Source organism: Phaethon aethereus (assembly GCF_964289735.1).
Source record: "Phaethon aethereus genome assembly, chromosome: 17".
NCBI lineage: Eukaryota > Metazoa > Chordata > Aves > Phaethontiformes > Phaethontidae > Phaethon > Phaethon aethereus.
Window position 1 is genome coordinate 13,895,517 of NC_138593.1, and position 21,755 is coordinate 13,917,271.

A 21,755-nucleotide genomic window follows, 5' to 3' on the forward strand; every position below is an offset into this window, starting at 1 on the left:
TCATTACAAATATTTTGATCACTCCTTGAAAGAAAAACACACAACTTTCTTCTTCATAGGGGAACTGAAAGGAGCAGTTTGCTGACTTCTGTATGATGTTTTAAAATCTGTAATTTGGTGGACTTGTGAAATCTTAGATGATGGCGGTCCGAAATATAGAGGGTTCTGCAACCTAAAGCAAGTAAGTCTACCCAGAGACTGGAGTGTTAAGTACCTCATATAGCTTAAGTGTACAGTGATTTCTCACTTTGGGATCAGTAGCTGAGAGGTGTTTCTTGTGCAGATACATTTAAACTTGAACTATATTCCCAGCTTCTCCAGCTGTTGGCTGAGTTTACTGTTTCAGACATCATGGAAGACAACAGTTTTGAGGGCATTTCTTTCTCCACAGCACCAGATCCTCTTCTAGCACTGCCTGGGGCAGTGGTGGCCTTGCTGAGATCCCCTTACTTTGACCTGCATTGTTTTTTAAAATTTAAGTTCCAGCTTTGGTCAAGGTGTAATTCTGAGCTGTAGGTAAACCCCTCTTATTTCACTTTTGACTGAGAAGAATAGCCAAGGCTGTGTGCTATAACCAGCTAGGGGAAATCTTATTAATTTGATTGCATTTATTTGCTCTGGTGCAGTCGTTTCTACATAAGCAAATCGCTCCCCACCGCCCACCCGGACATACACGCTCTCCTCAGCCCTAACAAAACCAGTTCTTTTGGCACAGTGCCTGTGTTTGGGGCTTCACTTTGACATGTCATAGCCTCACACATTGCTGTGAAGGTGTTGGAAAGGCACCGCAGCCTCTCTCAGAGCGGTGCTCTTTAAACTTTCCACTGATTAGGGGCCTTTTAGCACTCAGCTGGCTTTTCCTAATGGATTTTTCCTTTTCATTGAGACTATTTTTTTTTGCAGGCATTGCCAAAGTAAACAGTCGTGGATGGCTATTTGGAAAGCAAGGGAGAGAAGAAATGGGCAGAGAATCAGGACTGGTCCAAACGTGTCCAGACAAGCTCTAGATATCAGTTGATATGAGCTGAGGGCCAAGTGCTGCCAGAGTGAAAATCTCTGGGAAAAGGAGGCCATTTGTTGAGAGACAGGCGCAACAGAGACAACTGCAAGATCTTCTTTTGGACCAAAGATGCCATGCCTGCATCCTTGAGCCTTTAGGGGAAGCAGGGTGTTAGCTTGGCATTAATCAGCCCCCTTCTGATTTATTTCCAAAGTCTTGAAATCAGAGGAGGTATTTGAGTAATTCAGACCTTACAGAGTTCAAGCACATCAGTCCTTCAACGCTCTGAAGTAGATAATTTAAACTTCAGCCAGCTTGCTGTGTGGGAACCTATCAGGCACTATCTCAAAAGAAACTCCCTCTTATGCTGCTCTGGTCAGTGGAAACCCCACATCTCTCTTTGGAGATGTTCAGAATTTGGTCCAAGCCAATAACGAAAACTGTGAACTGTGGCTATGGTCCCAGCTGGGTAAGTGTTCACTTTTGTGTAGGCCCTGAACGCACTGCAGATGAATGTTATGAATGCAGTATGTTTGTGGCCTGCATTTTTTTTCTATCAGTCAAGCTCTGGGGCTCTGAAGAAAGTTGTCCTAGGTTTCTTCTCTTGACACAAAGTGTAAGAGGAACAAAATGGACCTTTTGTATATGAAGATCTTCTTTCCTGTCCCAACTCTTTACTGATTTGGTCCTTAGTTCAGCCAGCCACTGAATGCCTACTCTTCTGCTTCCTGCACAGAACTCTTGCAATTAGCAAGAGTTCAGACTTTTTCTCTTCAGCTGGTACTTGCTCCTTGCTGGAAGCTTCAGCTTTGCTTCATCGTGCAAAGCAGTACGGGTTCGTCTGGCTCATTCTGGTCAAAGATGAGCAAGCTCCCCTTTGCAACAGGATATTCTTCTCTACGTCCCCTCTGCCAGCCAGAGCATAAATCATGGGCAGAGAGTTTGGGCTACTGACTGCTAGACCTCATGAGAAGTCTCAAATGCTCAGGACTAGCACAGGCCTCCTCTCCCTGCAGCAGAGTCTCCCGAATGTCCAGGTACAGGCTCTCATGTGACTTTGATCCATGCCAGCGATGGATTCCAGATGGACACTTCCCCAGTGTTGGCCTACAGGCATGTTTCACATAGCATTGATGTGATGGGGTGATACTGATGCTAAAATTTCAGCCAAGCTTCTTAGACATTGCTGGGTAGGGAATGGGGAGAGTAGTTCTTTAATAAAAACCTGATGTAAAATAGGCACTTTTACCTGTAGCGCCGACAGAGGAGTTATCAGTACACCTGAAAGAAGGAATTGAAGGTGCAGTACCTGCCGATTACTGACCTACTGAAGCAACAGTGGGTCTCTGTTATTTGACTAGACATTATCTTGAATCAAGGCTCAGGAAGCCATTTTTGGCAGGAACGTGTTCACTGTCTCAAATGGCTGAGCTTCCCATTTGGCACCCACCCCAGGGAAGCGATCGTGCTGGGCCATGGAGCTCTCCAGGGCGTGACAAGGCGGCACTGCTTGGCCTGGGCTGGGCGGTGTGTGAGCAGCAGCTTGTTCCCATGGGTTCCAGAGGGGATTTGACATCAGGAGCTGTGAAGCATCCAGAGTGGAGGGGAGCCGAGGGGAAGGATGCAGATGGATCCACACCAGAGATGTGACTGGCTGCATCCCTGCCACCAACTCCTCCAGCGGGGCCTGGGGTGCTCTAGGACACACACATCTTCAGGTCAATCCTGCATGTGAAGGCGTGTCAGGGTCCGCGTTCCCCTGCCCTGAAGGCCTGCCTGTTTCCTGGTGCATGATGCCATGCTACAAGCAGAATGGAGCAGAGCCATTGGGCTGTGCTACAATACAGGCCTCATCCCCTGTACTCAGCTGTCCTGGCCTGTTGTCGTGGTTTAACCCCAGCTGGCAACTAAGCACCGCACAGCCACATGCTCACTCCCCTCTGGTGGGATGGGGGAGAGAATCAGAAGCTTCTTCAACTAAAGGAGTTGACTTCTGCTTCCATTGTTTCTTTTTAGTTATAGGGTGATTGATAATAGTGATAACATAATAGTGTCTGGTTTAGCCATAGTGTCTGTTGGTATGTTTTCCCTCTCTTCTCCTTGGGGTGCTGCATAATACTGAGCAATGTTTGGTAGATTCTGGCCAGGGCCCAGCACAGTGTGGTAAGTTGCGCCTCTTTGGAATAGCCATGTCATTTTTTTTTCCAAACATTCTATCACTTCATCAGGATCCTGCAGTTGTATGGGAGTGAAGTTCCAGACCATTGGTGTAGGGCTCTTGGGGGTTGCTGTAACACAAATGCTGAAAGCCTTTTGATAGTGCCAGAGTCTCAGAACTACAATTTTCCTGCCTGAAAAATGCCAGTCCCAATCTGCAGATGCAGAAGAGTTCAGCCAATGTAAGGCAGGAGCCTTGAACTCACAGCATCCTGATGCTGACACACACGCAACCAGATGAGAGAAGTGGATGGCATAGATTCAAATTAAGAAGATCCAGTGTAGCTTGTAAGGCAGTTCTGGGACTTGAGAAGGCAACTGCAAAGGGCTCTGGCCCAAAGCTGGGAATGCAGGACTGGAAAGCACTGCTTGGATGAGAGGCACCAATCCACTGGCTGTTCTGAGTAGCCAGAAAAGGGCTGTTTTGGACTATCCGTTCAGTTCAGAGGCCACGTACTCTGCAAACACATCCCAACCCTCTCTACAAGATCAAGGTTCATAGGTCACAAAACAAATTTAAGTCTCACTTTGAAAGCTACAGCAGCCCTGCCTTATGTGCTGTGTTTGTCCTACGTAACACCCAGAAACCAAGGTGTAATCCCATCTTTTTGGATACAAAGGTTAGGAAGACCATCTGAAGCTGAAGGTTCCTCTAGTGGAAAGATGCATCCAGGACGAGCGCTGGCATGGGCAGCTGTAGCTCTTGGATGGAGATGATGCATTCTAGGGCTGGAGCACCATGGATCTGATCCATCATCACTCTGAACGTCCCTCCCTTTCCTTCTTCTTCCCTCAGTTTATATGCTGAGTATGATGTCATACGGTATGGAATATCAGCTGCCCCCACTGTGCCCCTTCCCAGCTTCCTGTGCCCGCCAGCCTCCATGCAGAAAAGGCCTTGACTCTGTGTAAGCGCTGCTCAGCGGTAACGAAAATATCCCTGTATCATTAACACTGTTTCCAGCACAAATCCAAAACATCACCGCATACTAGCTTCTGTGAAGAAAAAGAGCTCTATCCCAGCCAAAACTAGCACAGCTGTGCAGATTTTAGAGGATGTTTTCGTGGAGGTCTTGTGATGAGAACAGTCTATTCCCTTTTGGTCTTTGCTCAATCTCAGACATCCCTCTTTTTTTTCTGAAGTGAATGATCCTGGTCTGTTTATTCTTTCTTTTTTATTATGGGCATTACTTGTCTTTGATCATATCTGTTTTCTTTCTCTGTACCTTTGCAGTTCTATTATATCCCTTCTATGACTGGATGGCCCTAGGAACATACAGAGGTGAAGGCATGGGCAGACTGTGTGTATACAGTGGCTTGCCTGTGATTTCTGTTTTACTCTCTTTCTCTCACTTCAATTCCTAACAGTTCATTTGATTTTTCAATGGCATTATGCTACTTTTATTCATGGAAATACCTACAGTGACTATGAGATCTTTTGAATGTTACATCCTAATTTATGTTATATCCTAAGGTTGTATCCTAGTTTAGAGGCAATTCTACATCTATGTGTTTGGCATAATTTTTCTGAAATTTTTTTGTGTCTTACTGTGAATTCCTTCTGACATTTTATTGGCGAGTTGCTCAACATTCTGGGATCTTTCTGTAAGTCTTTGCAGGAAGTTTTAGTTTCCATTGTCCTGAATAATTTTATATCATCTTACTATATTGACTAAAGTTGGCAGACTAATGCTCTGCATTCTTGTGTCTGAGGGTCTTTCATGTATAATGAACCAGAGATCCAGACAGGCATATCTGTGTCATTATGATTGTTGCACAGACAAGGAGTAACAAAGCCCACAATTTGCCTGGTATCACACATCGGTTTTGGCACATTCAGAATTAGCGCTTAGATCTTTCCTCTCCACCCAATCCTTTCAGCATGCCTCCCTTATTTGCTTATTAAACCTGGAGCTGTTCTTCTGTATAACTGTAGACTTAATAATTGGAAATACATTGATTAGGAGACTGGACTGGTGGATAGTAGTTGCACAGGAACTTGGAACAGCAGTTCCATTCCGTAACTGCTTGGCCTCAGGCATACTGGGATGATGCATTAATGCTTAGTGCCAGCACCCCTCACCTCTGTAGGTACCATGGGCTGCCGCCGGCTTGCCCTGTTAGCTGATTTGGTGGTAGTACCTATGAGACTGAGAGAGCATAATACTCCCATGCTGTTTGCTAAATGTCAGCACCTAGGAGGGAGGCAGGAGTGGGCAGAGGTCTAACTGGGACTGCAGGACAGGAAGCAGGCTGTTGTCTGCAGAACCATGAGCAAAGGGAAAGGTGGAAGTGTGGCCTGGTGCTCTGTGCAGGGCTTTCTTTGCCTGATAGCTGTGGAGAACAAGTGCAATGTGACTTGGCAGCTTGGCTGCTTGTGTGCATTTGTGCATGGCTGTTGGGTTCAGCGGAAGGAATAACACCTTCTGTCCAGTTCTCTGCCTGCATGGGTACATGTGTGGACTGTTAAGGGCATGCAAGTTCCTGTATGATCCCCCGTCTGAACTGAACCACTGCGTTTTCAAGCTATATAAAAGAAGAAAAACCCGGTTTCTGAGTTCTTATTTGCACTGAGATTTTGCTTTCAGGTTTTCCTTTGCAATGACATTGGATAGAAACTTTTTTCCATTTTTGTTTTTTAAGCAAAAGGGAGTGCAGACTCTTAAGTTGGGTCTTAGTTACACTGTGGTGTTTAGAAAGAAGATAACATAAATCAACAAGCATCAAAAGCAACAACAAAGTTAATTGCGGTGGAGGACCCTACAGATGAGAATCTTGCAAATGTAGCAGAGATCACCTTAAGTCGCGCTCCCTGATCAAGAATCTGTAGACTACAACAAAGTTGTAGTTTGTGTTGCCTGTATGGGCAGAAGACTCAGCAATCTAAGTTGCCTCAATAACTTAACAAAAGCAGAGGTATGCTGGGAAAGTGCAGCCTAGCTCCCGCAGTTGGTGGAATGGAGCCACTTTCTACGCATACATGTTCTCATGTTAGTTGTTGAAACATTTCAATTCAGCCTTCTCCCTTGTTTGCCTTTCCCTCCCCCCCACATTTGCTTTGGTTCTGACTGAACGTTTAGGAGGGAAAGTTTTGCCACCTCAGTGCAAAAATGCACTTGTGGAAAGAATGTTGTTGTACGATCACTTGAGTATGCTAGAGGAAGAATGATTCTTTTAAACAGAAGCAACGTTTCACTAGCTAAAAAGGCCCAACATCAAAAACCAAGTCAGCAACATAAAGTGCTAAGGAAGGGCAAACAAGAGATGCCTAGCAGCAAAGGAGGGGTGTCCTGTCTCCGTCTGTCATTCTGCTGCAATGGAGAACAACATGGATCTTGATGAGACAGCCCGCTCTGAAGCATGTGGTGTTTTCCACTTGGGCTCCCTGTTATTTATGTCTAAAGTCACCCTGAAACCAGGCTTCAACGCTGCCTATCCCGTGTGCCCAGTCAGGTTTCTCTTCTCTCTCCTGTCCGTTGCTTGACGACCCAATTGTGCACTAGCGTGTGTCAATGCAACAGAATGCCTCCTCCACACGCTCCCAGCTTTTGAACGGGGAAAGAAATACAAAGGTAATTACTTTTAAGTAAAAAGCTGCTTAACCCAGCAGCTAGGAGAGTTGCTCACGGCACCTTTCTTTTAGCACTTCTATGGGCCATTACCCTGCTGGGATTAACAGCCTCTTTCCCTGCCATACGCACCTTACCCCATCACCGGCCTCTCCTGTACTTGTCTTTTCCCCAGGCACTAATGAAATTACCACTGAAACCGATTACAAGCAGGAGTGGAGCACTTTGACCAGTGAACCCAGCCCTGTTCGCGTGGTTGACCTTTAATGATCTAGCTCTGTAGGTGTGTGCGGTTTAATTCGGGTTTGGAAAGCAGCTTCTAGGAGGAGCGTGTCGTTTCATTTGCCGTCAGAACGCGCCCCCTGCTGGAAGGCGCGGGGCATGACATCCACTCATTAATACTGTGGGCAACCCCGGCCGGGAGAGTGTCATAGACGTGATGAATGTGACACGTCACAGCTGTCACTGACGGCAGGAAATCGCAGCTAACTAAAAAATGGTTGGGTTAAAAAGACTTTTTAAAGTATTCACCCTACTGCAAAGGTAAAAAAAATACGACTTTTTTTTTTTCCCCCTACCTCGTCGGTGGGATTAGGTTTTACAGAATTGCAGGAGCGTTTTGTGCAGGGAGGAGTATTGCTTTTTAAATTGGGATTCTGGATATTGGAATCTGTTGGCAGGAAATTCTCAAAAAACTCGAGGTAGCAGCGATGCATTTCAGAATGCAGTTTGTTCTTAGATTTATACCACAGTTTGACATTTTCAAAATGGCATAATATTTAAATAAAAACAAAGAGAGTGTCAGGCTGGTATGACTTTTTTAAACATATGTCTAATTTACTGTGCAAGGAAAATAAATTCCATTTGTGAAGGACCTAGGCCACATGGGCTGAATGAGTTTTCTGCTGGCATGTCTGTGTCTTTTAAAATGAACCAGCTGGAGTGAGTATCACTGCCTGTGAAGTTAGATGATGCTGATGTGTAGATGACAAATATCTTGCAGAAGCAGGTATTTCTGAAATGAAACATCTGTCAAACAGAAAAAGGTGCATGCGTGGCAGGACAAAAACCACGTTCCTGGGATGTAAGGGTAGAAGAGGTGGCCAGGTACCAGAGGATTGGTTAAGAACTGACAAATGAGACATGGCTTTTGGGAGTAGAGAAGGTGTTAACAAGCAGAGGCCGTTGTAGCATCCTCAAATCCGTGTTAGAATCTAGTGATGCCTTCTTCAATTAAACCAGTCTCTGGGCCTTGCAGGCACGCTCTCTGTAGAGCAAGCAGAGGTAGCCAGTGAATTCTGGCAGGTGTTGCCCTTGAGTCTCATTGCAGGACGACGAAAAATATTCTTGTAGAAAGACTGTGGAATAAGTTCTAGCAATTACATTGTCCATACTGGATTTCTGGAAGGGGCCTTGATGCTAAGCATATTTTTGTTTGGTTTTGCTTTTTTAATGGTATCATAATTCTGAAAGGCTCTAATAAGCATTCTGATAGACAAAAAGGCTAATGCTTATACAGATCAATGAGCATATATTACAGGTTTTATAGCTTATTATATGAGATATGCTTATAGCATGGTTACACTACCAGTTGGCTGACAAGCCCCAGTCTAGAACCAGAGCAAGAGCTGACATGTACTGAATGGTCTCAGACTTGAGCAGGGTTAATGGTTGAGGTGGATCACCGTCAGTGGCAGCTGGGGGCAATCTGTCTTCAGAGTTGGCCTCTCACAGAAGTTGGTGTCATCTTGTTTCAGTTTTTTTCAGTATTTCAGATTTCCTTAAAATAGCACAGAGGTTTCTATATCCCCTGGAAAGCCCTATGGCACTGCTGCTTTGATACCTGGGAGAGGAACAGTCTGTTAAGCATGAAACAGGGTCTGCCCACATAAACATTCGTTAGAGTGTTAAGGTTCAGTTTCAAAATAGGGAAGTGGAAGCAGCATAGTTTTATACATACTGCTTTGCTGTTAAAGACCAAAGACTTCCTGTTTTGGGATCTCAGGGCTGTTCCTGTTTCCACTGTAAATGGTGAGAGACTGACCATAAACCTGATGTTTACTTTCATGACTTCTGATGCTTTCTACATGTGATTGAAGTGTTTTCAGGTGGCTGTGATGTTTTGCCAAAAATAGAAATGACAGTTGGAAAAAGAAAAGCAGTTTAATGTCAGCCTAATATTTAAAAACATTTTCTTCATTGGTATTGAAGAGCCATCACCACAGCACTGTACCCATTTGTCATAACTATTACATTATTGTCACAAATCAACTGAGATTTTAGTGGTTTTATTCAATTCTTCTTTACAGTCTTCATGGAATGGTATATTTAATAGGTATTTTTTGTCCTTAAAGCCAATGAATGAGTCCCAAAGTAATCTCCGTTTAAAAAGTATTGTTCTGCCATAATTCAATCTACTTACAGCACTCACAACGGAAGGCTGAAGTGTAACCATTCTGTAAGAACTTGCACAAGTTACTTGTGCAGCGTCATTTATTAAGAGTTTACCAATAAAGTGAACTAAAAGCCACAAGCATGAAATTAATTTAAAAATAAAAAAGGCAAAACCTTAGGGACTATTTTTATAACTATGTAACCTTAAATTTAGAAATAAGATGCACCAAAATTAAAAGTGGGCTAGAAGTAACAACTACTGTGGAAATCCCAAGCGGCCATTAAAACACCCATGGAACTGCGCAGCAATTCCTTGATACCGTCACAGCTCCTGTGACTGGATGCAAGTGTGGGCTCCATCTCTTTGTGGAAAAGGAGTGCTTTTAGTATACTCTGCAAGAGAGCATGCTACAAAGATCAGTTCTAAAAGCATTTTGTCAAATTGAGTTTCTGTAGACCCAGTCACCAGTGCTGAAAATAGATGGCTCCCACCAGCAGCGCAGGCTAACCATAGCTGATGGTGTAGTTACAGCTGGAAAGAAAGGAAGAGGCAAGGTTGTAGCTTGCTTTTGTTTTTTCTTATTTAAGAGTAAAGCAAGGGATATGGTATTTAAAATACACTTAGGGACATCACAGATTTGTCACTTCTTTTAAGTACAGAAAATTATTTATTATCTGAACATGGTGTTTTAAGTTCTTCCAGAACTATTGGTATGGGAGATGAAGGCAAAATAGACCTCCGGTTTTGTGTCAGAGCTTCTTAAGGTGTAGCACTGTGGAAAGGCTTGGGGCCTAGTTATTATCATTTTTTTGCACGTCTGTGTTCAGAAATGAACCTGCTCAGTACAGAATATCTTGGTTTGAGAGGACCTCCTGAAATCTAACAGTCCAACCAAGCCCTCGGTCAAAGCAGGTATAATTCCATCAGGCTGCTTGAGGATGTGCCCAGCTGAGTCCTCAGCTTGTCCGGGATAGAGATTGTACATCTGCTCTGAGCAACCTGAAGAGGCAGATCCGGTTTCGTATTCCTCTTTCACCTGGGGCCGACTGCACTTCAGTTATCCTGTCTGTAATCCTGCCGCAGGGGGAGGAGGTTACAAGACTTTGATATGCCATTGAAATCTCCTATTAAAGACTTACCTGCTGTATACAGAGAAGTTTCATCTGTGATTGATGAAGCTCCTGTGATTAGAGTTGCTAATGTAAAGCTACTACGGCTCATGGCTCACCAGTTTATCCCAGGTGACTTCCACCCACCCTACTTGGCAGAGATTTCAATCTGCTCATCTTGGCATTTACATCAGTGGCACCAAATTTCCTCTCACAACAGACATGATTTTAAATAGAATGACAGTTCTACTTTGCTTTGATTCCAATTTTAAAGAAACACATTGTTGCAGTGTGAACCCTTCTACGTTTTCATGAACCTTATTACTGTGAAAGGGAGCCCGACAAAGCTATAGCTTCATCAACATGCAGCAAATCGAAAAGGCAGGCAGGCACTGGGCTAATTCAGGGGAGGCAGCCATGAGTGTGTCTAAAGTAAATAAATATTACAGAGCCTTTAAATTAATTTCAGTTATATTCATATCACATGGAATCTATACCTTGTAATGCAAGCCCTCCTTCTCTAGAATGCTAAAACTTAACAGTTAAAGAAAATACTCATAAGAATAAAACTCCACCAACAGTTTCAGTAATTCAATAATTTATTCATCTAAAAAAGTGTGTAAAAGTATATAGCTCTCATCCACAAGGTATATATGAATGACATTTAAAATGGAGGTCTTTATTATTATTGTTTCTTTTTATCAAAGTCTTTTTTTAGTGTATTGTACCAGCGATATACTGTAGATTTAAAATGAACTTCACATTTTTTTTTGTTTTCTTTCAAATTGTCGGCTATATATAAAAGAAGCTCACTGCAAAATGCTCAGAGGAAAAAAACCAAACCAAAACAAAACAAAAACCAAAAAGAAATTCAGAACTCCCCAGAAATGTACAGCTTTTACATTTAAAAAAGGTTCTGAAATATACATACAAGCATGCTGGACATTCCCCACCCCCTCCCTCTCCCTTTAGCTCAAACAACTGTAATAATAATTCTGATTTAGGCATGAATTTCCAAAGTTAGAAATAAAAAAAAAAAATAAAATAACTTTCTTCACTCTGTAGGAAAGCCAGGGCTTGTACATTTCAGATTAATTCAGTAAAAAACTCACAAGTAAAATAATGCATATTTAAGGGAAATATTATACAGAACTTTTCACACTGAAGTACATAAGATTTTTCTTTAAAATCTATTGCCATTCATTTATTTTGCACAAAAACGTATAAATATGTCACCAGCTTCTCTTAACTTAAAAAATTAAATAAAAGACACCAGATGAAAACTACTCCTTGCTGCCCTTTTTTTATTTTTAATTTTTGCTTAGAACCAGGTTTCTGGGGAAGAAACGCCCCTGGATAAAAACGGCCCATTTAAAAACAACAAACAAAATAATAATCCAAAGTTCAGATGAATCCTGGGAACAAATAACCCCCAAATGGTAAAAGATTACAAATGTCTACTTTACATTTTTTCCTCCCCAAGTTAAATTTTTTTTATACAAGTTTACAATCTTCATCTTTTTATGCTCTTCAAAAGGCCTTGAGAATTTTCTTTTCTGATTAAGAAAAAATAGTACTGCAATATTTTTAAAGTCAATTTTACACTGTACACATTAGATACAAATGGTTTGATATCAGATTTTTTTTTTTTTTTTTAACCTATACATTGCAAAGAGGATACCCACACGGGAGGTTTGGTGCAGAGAATGAAATAATCCATTTACAGGTTACTTCTCTGACTTCACCTTCTCATTACACAAGCAATTTTTTTTTTATTTTATATAATTTGTTTTAAATGTTACATTATCTCAAGAAAAATACTTTTTAAAATCATAGAATTTCATTTTTTTTAACCAGAACATGAAAGTCTTTTGGAAGAACTTTAAAATTTGTAGTTTTTTCTCCACAGATAGATAACTAGGTCACACAGCCTGATCAAAGTGCCCGACCCCTCACATAAGGCAGTCCATGCCTGCTGCACAGTGCAACAACAAACATTAGAAAACGGAGTTTAAATATAAACCCCTTGAAGCCTGGAATGAAGGAGTCATAAAAATACTTCAATTAGCCATTAACCTTTAAAATGGCAATCATTTTACTAAACAAAGTAACTTTTCCACCACAGTGGTAAAACTTCAAGTACTAATTTAATGATATAATTTTTAAAAATTATTTCTTTGAAATAATATTCCTATAGTCAGAAAAAATACACCAGATTTGTAACTGATTTAGTGTAAACAAAAACCGTATTTTTGGATATGTACATGGACGAGTCCGCCCAAAATTAAAGGGCGACCTGGGTTTCAGTAAATAGTTTTCTAGCATCACTAAATTTACTGGAAATATATTTCAATCATAGCTCTACAATAGATTAATTTACCACTTTCCATTTACCCTTACATTGGGCTTTAAAGTATTTTTCCTCCCTACCTCTCTCTCACTCTTCTTCCATTAGGTAGTGTTATCCTTCATGAAACACTGGCCATTTCGTGCTTTAACCAGGCTAAATGCAGGTGAGAATTCCTTAAAACACAAGTAGATCCTTACCAGAATACGCTGCCCTTCCCAGCTTGGACTTTGATTGTTATTAGCTTCATTTTTGATTTCTAGGTCAGAAGAGTGAGAGGTATGTAGATAAATAACCCTACAGTGGAACGGAGCTGGATTTTTAAGATATTCTACTGTTCCTGGTCCTTTATAATTTAATCCCTCCCCTCCCCAAACCTAAAAATAAATAAAGTATCTCCAGACCATTCATATCTACATGGACAGGTAACAAATGCATGCATTCATCCCAATCCACTCTGACAGGAACTCCAGGTAGACAGAAAACTCCAATATTTATACGAGACTACAACTGTGTGGGTTGGTTTGTTGTTTGTGGGGTTTTTTTTCTCCTGCAAAGTCCCAGTTTATGATGGTCAAACAACAAAATACGTTTTGGACAACCCAAACTGGTCACTACAAGGTATTTTTACTTGCAGGGCTGAAACTGCTCTTGGTTGTTTATCAGAGTTCCTAATGCAAAAAGATACTGCAGTCTTCCTTAAAAAAAAAAAAAAATTAAAAAAAAAAATAATCACACTGACCAGTAGTTACTGGGCCACCAAACTAACACTGGCTTGAGGTTACTTTGTGTTCACTGTTCTTGGATGTTCCCAGATTTTGGACTGAAGCTGCCAGAGATGTTAATGGGTAGTTTAGTTTTGAACACTGCAGAATTCACATGTGCTTTTGGAGGAACAGAAGCACAGCACAGGACCGGTCTGAAGAGAAGCAAAATCATGATCTTTGCAGACTGTGGCACGTTTCTCAGGTTGAGGGGAGAATAAGCCAGAAGAACAAGTGCTTTTCTATCTATTAAAGTATATTCATGATGGCATTGTACAATTGAGTGAGCACCACAAAGTGGACAGGAAGGCAGGAGCTGCGATCCTGAGTGGCAGGGTTACACGTAAGCCAGGACAGTGCATTGTACTGCTCCAAAACGAACCTGCAGAAGAGAAATGCAGAGAGAAATTAAACTGGAATTGTTCTCTCCTTTCCTTCTTATCATTTCTAGAAGATTACTTAAACTTATCTCCTGTTTCTCCTGGAGATGCAATGTCACCAGGACTGCCTGGCTGTATTATTTGCTGGTGGCAAAGTGGGAAGCTCACTGAAACGGGGCAGCAGGGGAGCACCAATTTTTAGTTTTAATATCTTTGCACTTGAAGCAAGCTATCTGAATGCAGGCCCTCCCCAGCACACAGCAGACGTTACGGAATTGTAGAGTAACTTAGGTTGGAAGGAGTCCACCACTGTATTCCAATCCTTGAACACCTCTAAGGATGGAGGTTCCACAGCCTCTCTGGGCAACCTGTGCCAGTATTTGATCACACTTTCTGTGCGATCCTGTATGTGATTTCTCATGTTGTAACTTGTCTCTCTTGTATCTCCTTCCTTCCCTGTGCATTGCATCATCCTTCTACTCAAAAGAAAGACAGTAGTACCTCTGGACAGCTGTGACAGCTCAGTTCTCTAAGAGGATGCAAACTCAGGTCTTTTAGAATACTACAAACACCACAAATTTTCTTAGCTTAGATTGTTCTTCAGGTTTCCTACTCATACTCTCTACTTGGAGAAATGTACGTGTTTGTTCACTGGTGTGTTCCACCCTGCCTGCTGTCTCGTAAAACAGATCTTTTTTCAGTCCCTAACAGGTGGGATGGAGGCAAAGGTACCGTACGATACTCAACCCTCTACTAATTCAGGAAGAACGTCTCCTTTATATCCCAATTCATAAGATACTGGTATCAGGAGAGTACTTTTACCTCAGTCTATAAATGAATTTGGTTTAGTGAATAAAAATAATTGTTGACACAGTCCAGAGTAGACTACCAGCTAAACAGAACTATCTTTGGGAGGCAAACCAAGCTTTTGTTTGTTTTGGTGTCCACTTGGTAAGGCAAAGCTCTTTGTAAGTTTTCTTTATGTAGTTTTGTATACCAGTATGGAAAATTGATGAAGTAACCCTCAAAGTCCTGCTCTTCGGTGGTGGAGGTAACAGCTGTAATATGAGTTGCCTGCTGCTCTGAGACAGACATGGAGGGCATAGTATAGAGTTATAAGCTGATGATAAAGCTACGAAGTAATTTTGCCAGGTTGAAAAGAAATTTCAGAGCACAGACCCCGTAGCCTTAGGGAGGAAATGCAAAACCTGAAAGGCATTACCTCAAGACATCTGATGTAGTTTTAGAGTCAAGGGGGTGAGGGACTCGCTGAGAATTCCTGGCAGGTAGAAGCTCATCTGTCTGGGCTACCGAGATATGGTGATGTAATGAGGCCTGTGTAAAGGAAAAACAGAAATTAACTCTTCACATGGCAAGTACTTCCAAAGATTCACAGTGAACTACTACATTCTGAATTGTCTCAGGACAGCATGGGAAGTTGGCAATTCTTAGTCGAACACACCATAATGATTGATTTCATAATGATTACATTTCTGAATAACGTGACTTCTCTTTTTGACTGGAATCAAGTATCTTTAAAAAAAAGCGATGAATTCTGTTCTTAATTTTAGTCATGGAAGAAGTGATTAGGGGAAACACGCGGGATGTGTCAGTGTTTCTTTTGGTATTTTGGTAACAAAGCATTTGGATTCTTCAAGCTGTCCCAGGAGGAGACCCATCGCAGGGCACCGCACAGAAGCGGGGTGTCGAACCAGAACGCTCCCTGCAGCCTTTGTCCTGCTCTCTGCTGTTACACTTTCTCTGTCTGTCTCATCTTTCCTCTGGAGCAAGGCTCGTGCAGTAGTTTATACAGGAGTAGGAAAGGGATTTCATATCGATCGTGTGCTGGGGGCACAGCAACCATGTAAGCCTTTCAAGTGGGTAGCCTAATACGCCACACAGCCTGCCGAGGCAAAACCTCTAATTTATACTCCTGCAATTATGGCACGCACATTAGAAGTGAAATACTTTAGCTCAAAAATACTTAATCCAAATCAGGCAAAGATGAATTGAATCTGTATGCCTCACATGCCATACAAGTTTCCTAATTGCAGCGCTGTGGAGCATAATGGAGACAGCAGCCCCTGCTCACTGAATGGTATACAAGTTACTGCATGAATTCAGCCCCTTGCTTTCATTAAGAATTGTCCAAACCAAAACAGTATGTTCCAAGTCAAATTAAACATTTAATTCAGCCTAGATCTGAGAGAGCAATTGTGTTGGGCTGGGGGGGGCATGTAGGGAAGGGTGGTGGCTCTTTCCCTCTAGTACAAATCTAGTGTAAGCTTACGGAAGGAATTCACAAAGTTGCCTGGAGCTCTGCTGACTACATTTTTACTGCTGGAACTGAAACATAGTCTTTGGATTACTCATTCACAAAAAAAGGTAGTTTTAAGTTTTGCATAAAACTTCGTCTCTAGCTCCAAAAACATGGTGGCTTATTTTTCACATTATTTTGAGATCTCCATTCTGTAGGCTTAAAGAAAAGCACATACTTCAGGGAAATCTATCCACTAAGAGTGCAGAGTGTAAAGAATAAGGTCCAGTACTTTGCTGGTGGAGGTGCTATACTGAATATAAAGCCTGTCATGCTGACTGCAAGTCACTGTTAACATCACTCCTAAAACAGCTTTTTTTTTTTGCACGAGGAAAGGATTGAGAAATACCGAACACTTCTACCTTGATAATTGCCTGATAGACATGGATGAGGGAATTTAGTTAAGAGACTTGCAAAAATATTTTTAGTGTTTATTAAATTAAGCTGGGAGTGGGTAAAGTAAGTAGTACTATCTTTATTATTCTATATGTTGTTTGCTCAGATAGTTATGTGATGCTATTCAAGGCAGATTTTTTTACCTTTCCATGCTCACTAGTTCACTTTTTTTTTTTATTCATTCAAATAAGAAGCTGCATGACACACTACAGGGATCAATCAGTGAGTTTCGGGTAGTTGAACCAATTCTGCTGTATACATCTCGCAAGCACTAGCCATTCTGGAGTGGAAGGTATCAGGTTCACTCTGACACTACAGACTCCACTGTGCAACTTTTACAACTAGGGAAACAGAAATGGATAGTAAATGCTCTATCTGGAGGTGCTACTCTCCTTTCTAATTTTTAATCTATGTCTCATAACTGGATTATGTCAGAATAGAAGGTACATCCTTCCTGTTTTAGGCTGACTGAAAATGAAAATTGGGACGCTTCTGTAATACCGGGTACAGCTTTGATGATTCTGTAGTTAGAAGCTGACAACTATTCCATTTTCAGGCAAGGGCTTTAGGAACAGAGAATTAAGTTTTAATAGCCAGCTATCTTAAGTAAACTTAAACCTAAAATTTTATTTCCCTTTCCAGTATTGTCACAGTTGTGTAATATGCAAAGCCAACATTTTCAAAGAAAATTCATAGGATACAAAAACAGTTCTTCTGCTCCTTCCCCTGTGAAAGGATACCAAGACAGACCTTCAGGAAGAGGGGACACTGGTTTTGTGCCTGAGGACAGGATGACCAGAACCACTGTGGAAGATTCTCAGCTTTGGCAGTTGATACGAAGTATCCAAGAGCAAGAGGTTGCTGCTTCAGTTCCTCAGGGGCTTCTCTGGAAAGGAGACGTTCCCCTTGGCTCTGAAAGAAGAGTTGAAAAGGCAGGCTTGTTGATTTATGTCATTACATCCCACAATAACATTAATTCTGTTTCCCAATTACTCAGTCGTCAATCCACTTCTGTCTTGTTATTAATGAGCTACCCGTTAGTCATTCATGAATCTTGGTCAAAGTTGTCTTTTTGCCCTGTAGTTGGGTTCTCCAGGCTTATGTTCCAGAATCACTTTGGATTCCCAAACAGCAACATTAACCTCCTAAACCGAACCGAGTACACATGGAACCTGACGCTACAGGGCAACTCAGAGGTACTGGGCTCTGGCTATGAATCTGAAGGGCTTCTTGTGTGCATGCAGGGAGTAGAAGAGTGTTGAACTTAAGTTCATAAAGCCTCATAGGCTCTTCCTATACATATCAAAACCAGCAGTTTGTACTGCAGATCTGCCTGACTTCAGCTAGAGTAGGAAGCCTTCCACACTTAAATATGGAAGAACAGAGAATATCCACATCTTCATAGGCTCGGCTGTATTTGCTTTTTCAGCTAGTTACATTGGTGGCTTAGAAAAAAATGCTACAGTTGCTATACCTTGCTATGGATGCTTGGACAGAAGACACTATGCTTTGTTTATGTTTGTACTACCAAGCAGAGGTGAAGTGGGGGGGAGGGGAGGGAAAAGCTGTCCTGCTTTTCAATTTATATCAGTTATTCATTTACTTATGTTCTGTACTTTTGGAGTATTAGTTACTTATTCTTATATATGGACCAAACAGTTATTTGGAGAGGAGAGTTAAACGACGAGAAACCATCTGTAGAGCTAATTTAATCAAACTTTGCATCACTGCCTGTCAGCATATCTGTTTGTGATTCTATTTCTGTAGAGTAAAACCTAGATGAACCTTCCATATCTGGGGGGTTGAAGAGGAACACTTGGTGTGAGCTTGCTTACCTCATCCTGTGCGTGCGTATATATACATACCCTTATCTATCGTGAACGACGTTACCAAACCTGCCATACCTAAATGTCTCCTTAGGTATCAGAAAGGGTGACTGCCATTCCATTCTCGAATGCAGTCGAGTACACTCCTGTTTTAAACGCATTTGGTTTTTTTTTTTAAATGCCCTTTATTATTTTGCTTTTATTTCATAGAGGAAAAACCCAAAAGATGCCTGTGAAGTATTTGTGCTTGTAAGTTATCCCAGAAGAACTGGGATAGCAGTTCATTTAATCCATAAACATATTTTAGTCAATAGCTTAAAAAAAAAAAAAAAAAAAAAGATTCCACCGCATAGAAACCGGCTTAATCGCAAAGCCTTCACTGCTAGTCCTTCGAGCAGGTCTTTCTCCAACGGTAGTATCTTGATAAGGAATCAAAGAAAGTTAAACAGTCCGTAAAGCTTGGAGAAGGCTGCAGCTCACCTGGCTGTGGGCACTCGGAAAGCCCAACAGCAAACCTTGAAACTGGCTGCTGAGCAATCAGGACTTACACTGCTAAACTGCAGCAATCAATTATGGGTTACATGGACGAAGGCCTGACCTTCCTCGACCCACAAGGTAATGATCACACGCTGTTGCTTTTTTAAAACCAAAAATTACACATCAATTACTAGGACCTTGTTAATGGTTAAACTGAATTACTATGACAGGTTCATCTAGAAATGGCTTGTCCAGGGCTCTAACCTCTTTGGTCATTAACCTTTCAGTGCTGTTCTTAAGCCACTTGGATGGAGTTCCGTTGAGAGTAAGTTTTGTAAATGCATTTCTAGAAGTGGTACAGAATAGAGGTTGTTGAATGAACTAGGTAAGAGAAGGAAACTGTAATGGGTGAGGAGTTATGATCAATGGCTGGAGCATTTAGTAACAGAATTTAACGCTCTTCATTTGCCCACACACCAGCTTGAAATAACCAAGTGACAGCAACGTGCCGTTATTTAGCCTTTGAAAAGGGGGTTGCAGTATTAACATAAGGTAAGGTGGTTGCGTACTGAGATCATAAAATACAGTATTAGCATTTTTGTGGCTGATGCAGAATTTCTCACCCACAGGCTGTATTAAACTGACCATTGAAGCATTTTGCAGAGATTACAAGGAAAATCCAGGCAGGACTTTTTCCTTCCAGGTGGTGAAAGTAACACTAGTTAGTTAGTCATTTTCAGGGAGTGCAAATTCTTTTCTTAAACATCTTATTCACATTTAGGAAAATGCACTGCATTGTTACAGAGGCTGAATGAGTAGCATCATTCTCGGGCAAATCTCTTAGCTGTACACATACCTCCCTGAAGTATTTATCCTGTACTTCCTTTCATACCAGATTTATAGTTTCTCTTGATGAGACTGTTTCAAGCCACCAGCGATAGTCACAAATCCAGAGCCAGTTGCTTCAATTATTATACATCACTAAACCAGAACTTCTAAATGCATCGGGTTATCTGTTTCTTCTATAAAAGTTAGCCTGTTTCTTTAATAAAATACTGTATTATTTAGTAAAGAAGTAATACGCTACTGCTTTAAATGTACTATTTCTAAAACAAAACTTCTCCACAGGAAATTATGAGGTGTCAAACTTCTCCATACTTGTGATGGAAACCAATTTAAGAGTACAGCTAAGTCTGTTACACAATTAAATGTAGAAGTAAAAGAGTTCCCTCAAACATGATCCAAATTATGCTAAAGCTGATTCAAAAAAATACCTCGAATTACCAAAAATAATTTGCATTTTAAGTAATCACTGGTGTTGGAACCAACTTTATAAAAGCCACTTCAAACAAAAATAACTTACAAACACTATGTGCTCTGGGCTAATTTTTTCTAAGGAAACAGCATTTGCATAAACATCCAGCACCTGCGGAGTTTCCAAGGGTAGGGTTTTATTATGAGGAGAATTATCGCCCTTCTTGCCTCCCCTAGAAATTCTTGTGAACAGAGCTGTCGTATCTCCCTTTCTCTCACAGACTTGTCACTTTGTGCCAGGGACATTCCATATGATTTTCCAGAAAAAAAATGGATAAGTACAAATTAAATTTGTACAGGGTCATTAGATGTGGCTCTGGCACATGAAAATAAAGCTTCTCTCTCCTCCTTCTCTCGTCCTCTCAGTTATCTTGTACACTAACAATTAACTTTAGAGATGTAAATAGTCAAGGCAGAGGCATCTTCTACAATAGTATTTAACCAGCACCTTCAATTTTAACATTAATTTCTGCTTGCTGTTGACCTAATTATGTTTGAGAATCTAAAAGAAAAAAAAAATTGTTGGAGGATTTGGGTCTTTTTTGTGTTTTATTTTAAGTAGCATATGCCCTAAATGCTACAGCCTTACCCTACTATGCTGGAAGTGAGATCCCACTCCAATCCCAGATGGTGATCCAGGGGAAGGAACTGGGGAGGAATTTGGTGAAGAGTGAAGATTCCCTGTTATTAAAATTCTAATGTCATTGTCCATGTCATCTGGGAATGGGAGGTCAAACATGTCATCTGAAAAGGAAAAGACAGAAAAGTAATTTCCAATGTGCTGCACTCATTTCTGTCAAGCAATTTTTGTAATTTATTACCATTCCCTTTCATTTATGATCATTCCTGGTTTTGTTTTTTTTCACATACACTTGAGACAGATGAAAGTAGAGATAAACACTTTACTGTTCAATCCTTCTTAGTACCTTGCCTGCAACTGCACAGACTTGAAAGGAAAAGTTGGCAGACATCTACTGAAATCATGAAGTTTAACAATGGTCACAGAGTGAACAAAAATCCTGTCATACCAGCTTAATAAAAATCCAAATTGAACTTTGTAAGAGAAAAAATGACAGCTCTCTGCAGTTGGCCACAGAAATCCATTAACAAAATACTTGAAATACATTAAAGAAACCCCCGTAACGTTACTCTCAGCAGGTGCTGCTCTTCAGGCGTCTAGTGCTGCACACCAGCGTTTTGGCACGTTAGCTCAAAATATCCTGGGAGCAGTTCTAGCAGCTTCAAGGCAATTGCTCACAGAATCTGTAAGGGCAGCAAGGCCTGCTCCACACTCACATGCAATATACTTTCATGATTATTTCAAATATTGCACCAGGATCTGCCTACAACAGAGCTTTTAATTTTTTACTTTTATCTCAGAAATTAAATGCAGTTGTATCATCATAACTTGCTATTTTTATCTGGTTTATGTTTAATATGTGGGAAGGGCATGAAGATACAGTGAAAACATGTTTGCATTCTATGAGAAGTACATTCCATTACTCAGTGATTTGAAATGCAAGTTATGATACCACGAGTAATTTACATGATGGAAAGCTAAGATGTTATAAACACATAGCAAAAAATTACAAGCATCACAATAGGGTTTTTCTCCTTACCCAGATTTCTCAGCAGGCAAAGGTG

At 41.1% G+C, this 21,755-nt stretch overlaps 1 protein-coding gene across 1 annotated transcript in view; it reads right to left on the reverse strand.

The window, feature by feature from the left end:
* Window positions 1-12,884: 12,884 nt before the first annotated feature.
* Window positions 12,885-21,755, reverse strand: part of MED13L (mediator complex subunit 13L) — a gene marked incomplete at its 5' end in the record, with an annotated part of 179,169 nt that continues 170,298 nt past the window's right edge. The window contains 4 exons of the mRNA XM_082007756.1: window positions 12,885-13,783; window positions 15,004-15,116; window positions 17,245-17,406; window positions 20,701-20,855. Of these exons, the coding sequence (XP_081863882.1) occupies window positions 13,651-13,783; window positions 15,004-15,116; window positions 17,245-17,406; window positions 20,701-20,855 (563 nt within the window). The 3' untranslated portion in view covers window positions 12,885-13,650. The remainder of the gene's footprint in view (window positions 13,784-15,003; window positions 15,117-17,244; window positions 17,407-20,700; window positions 20,856-21,755) is intronic.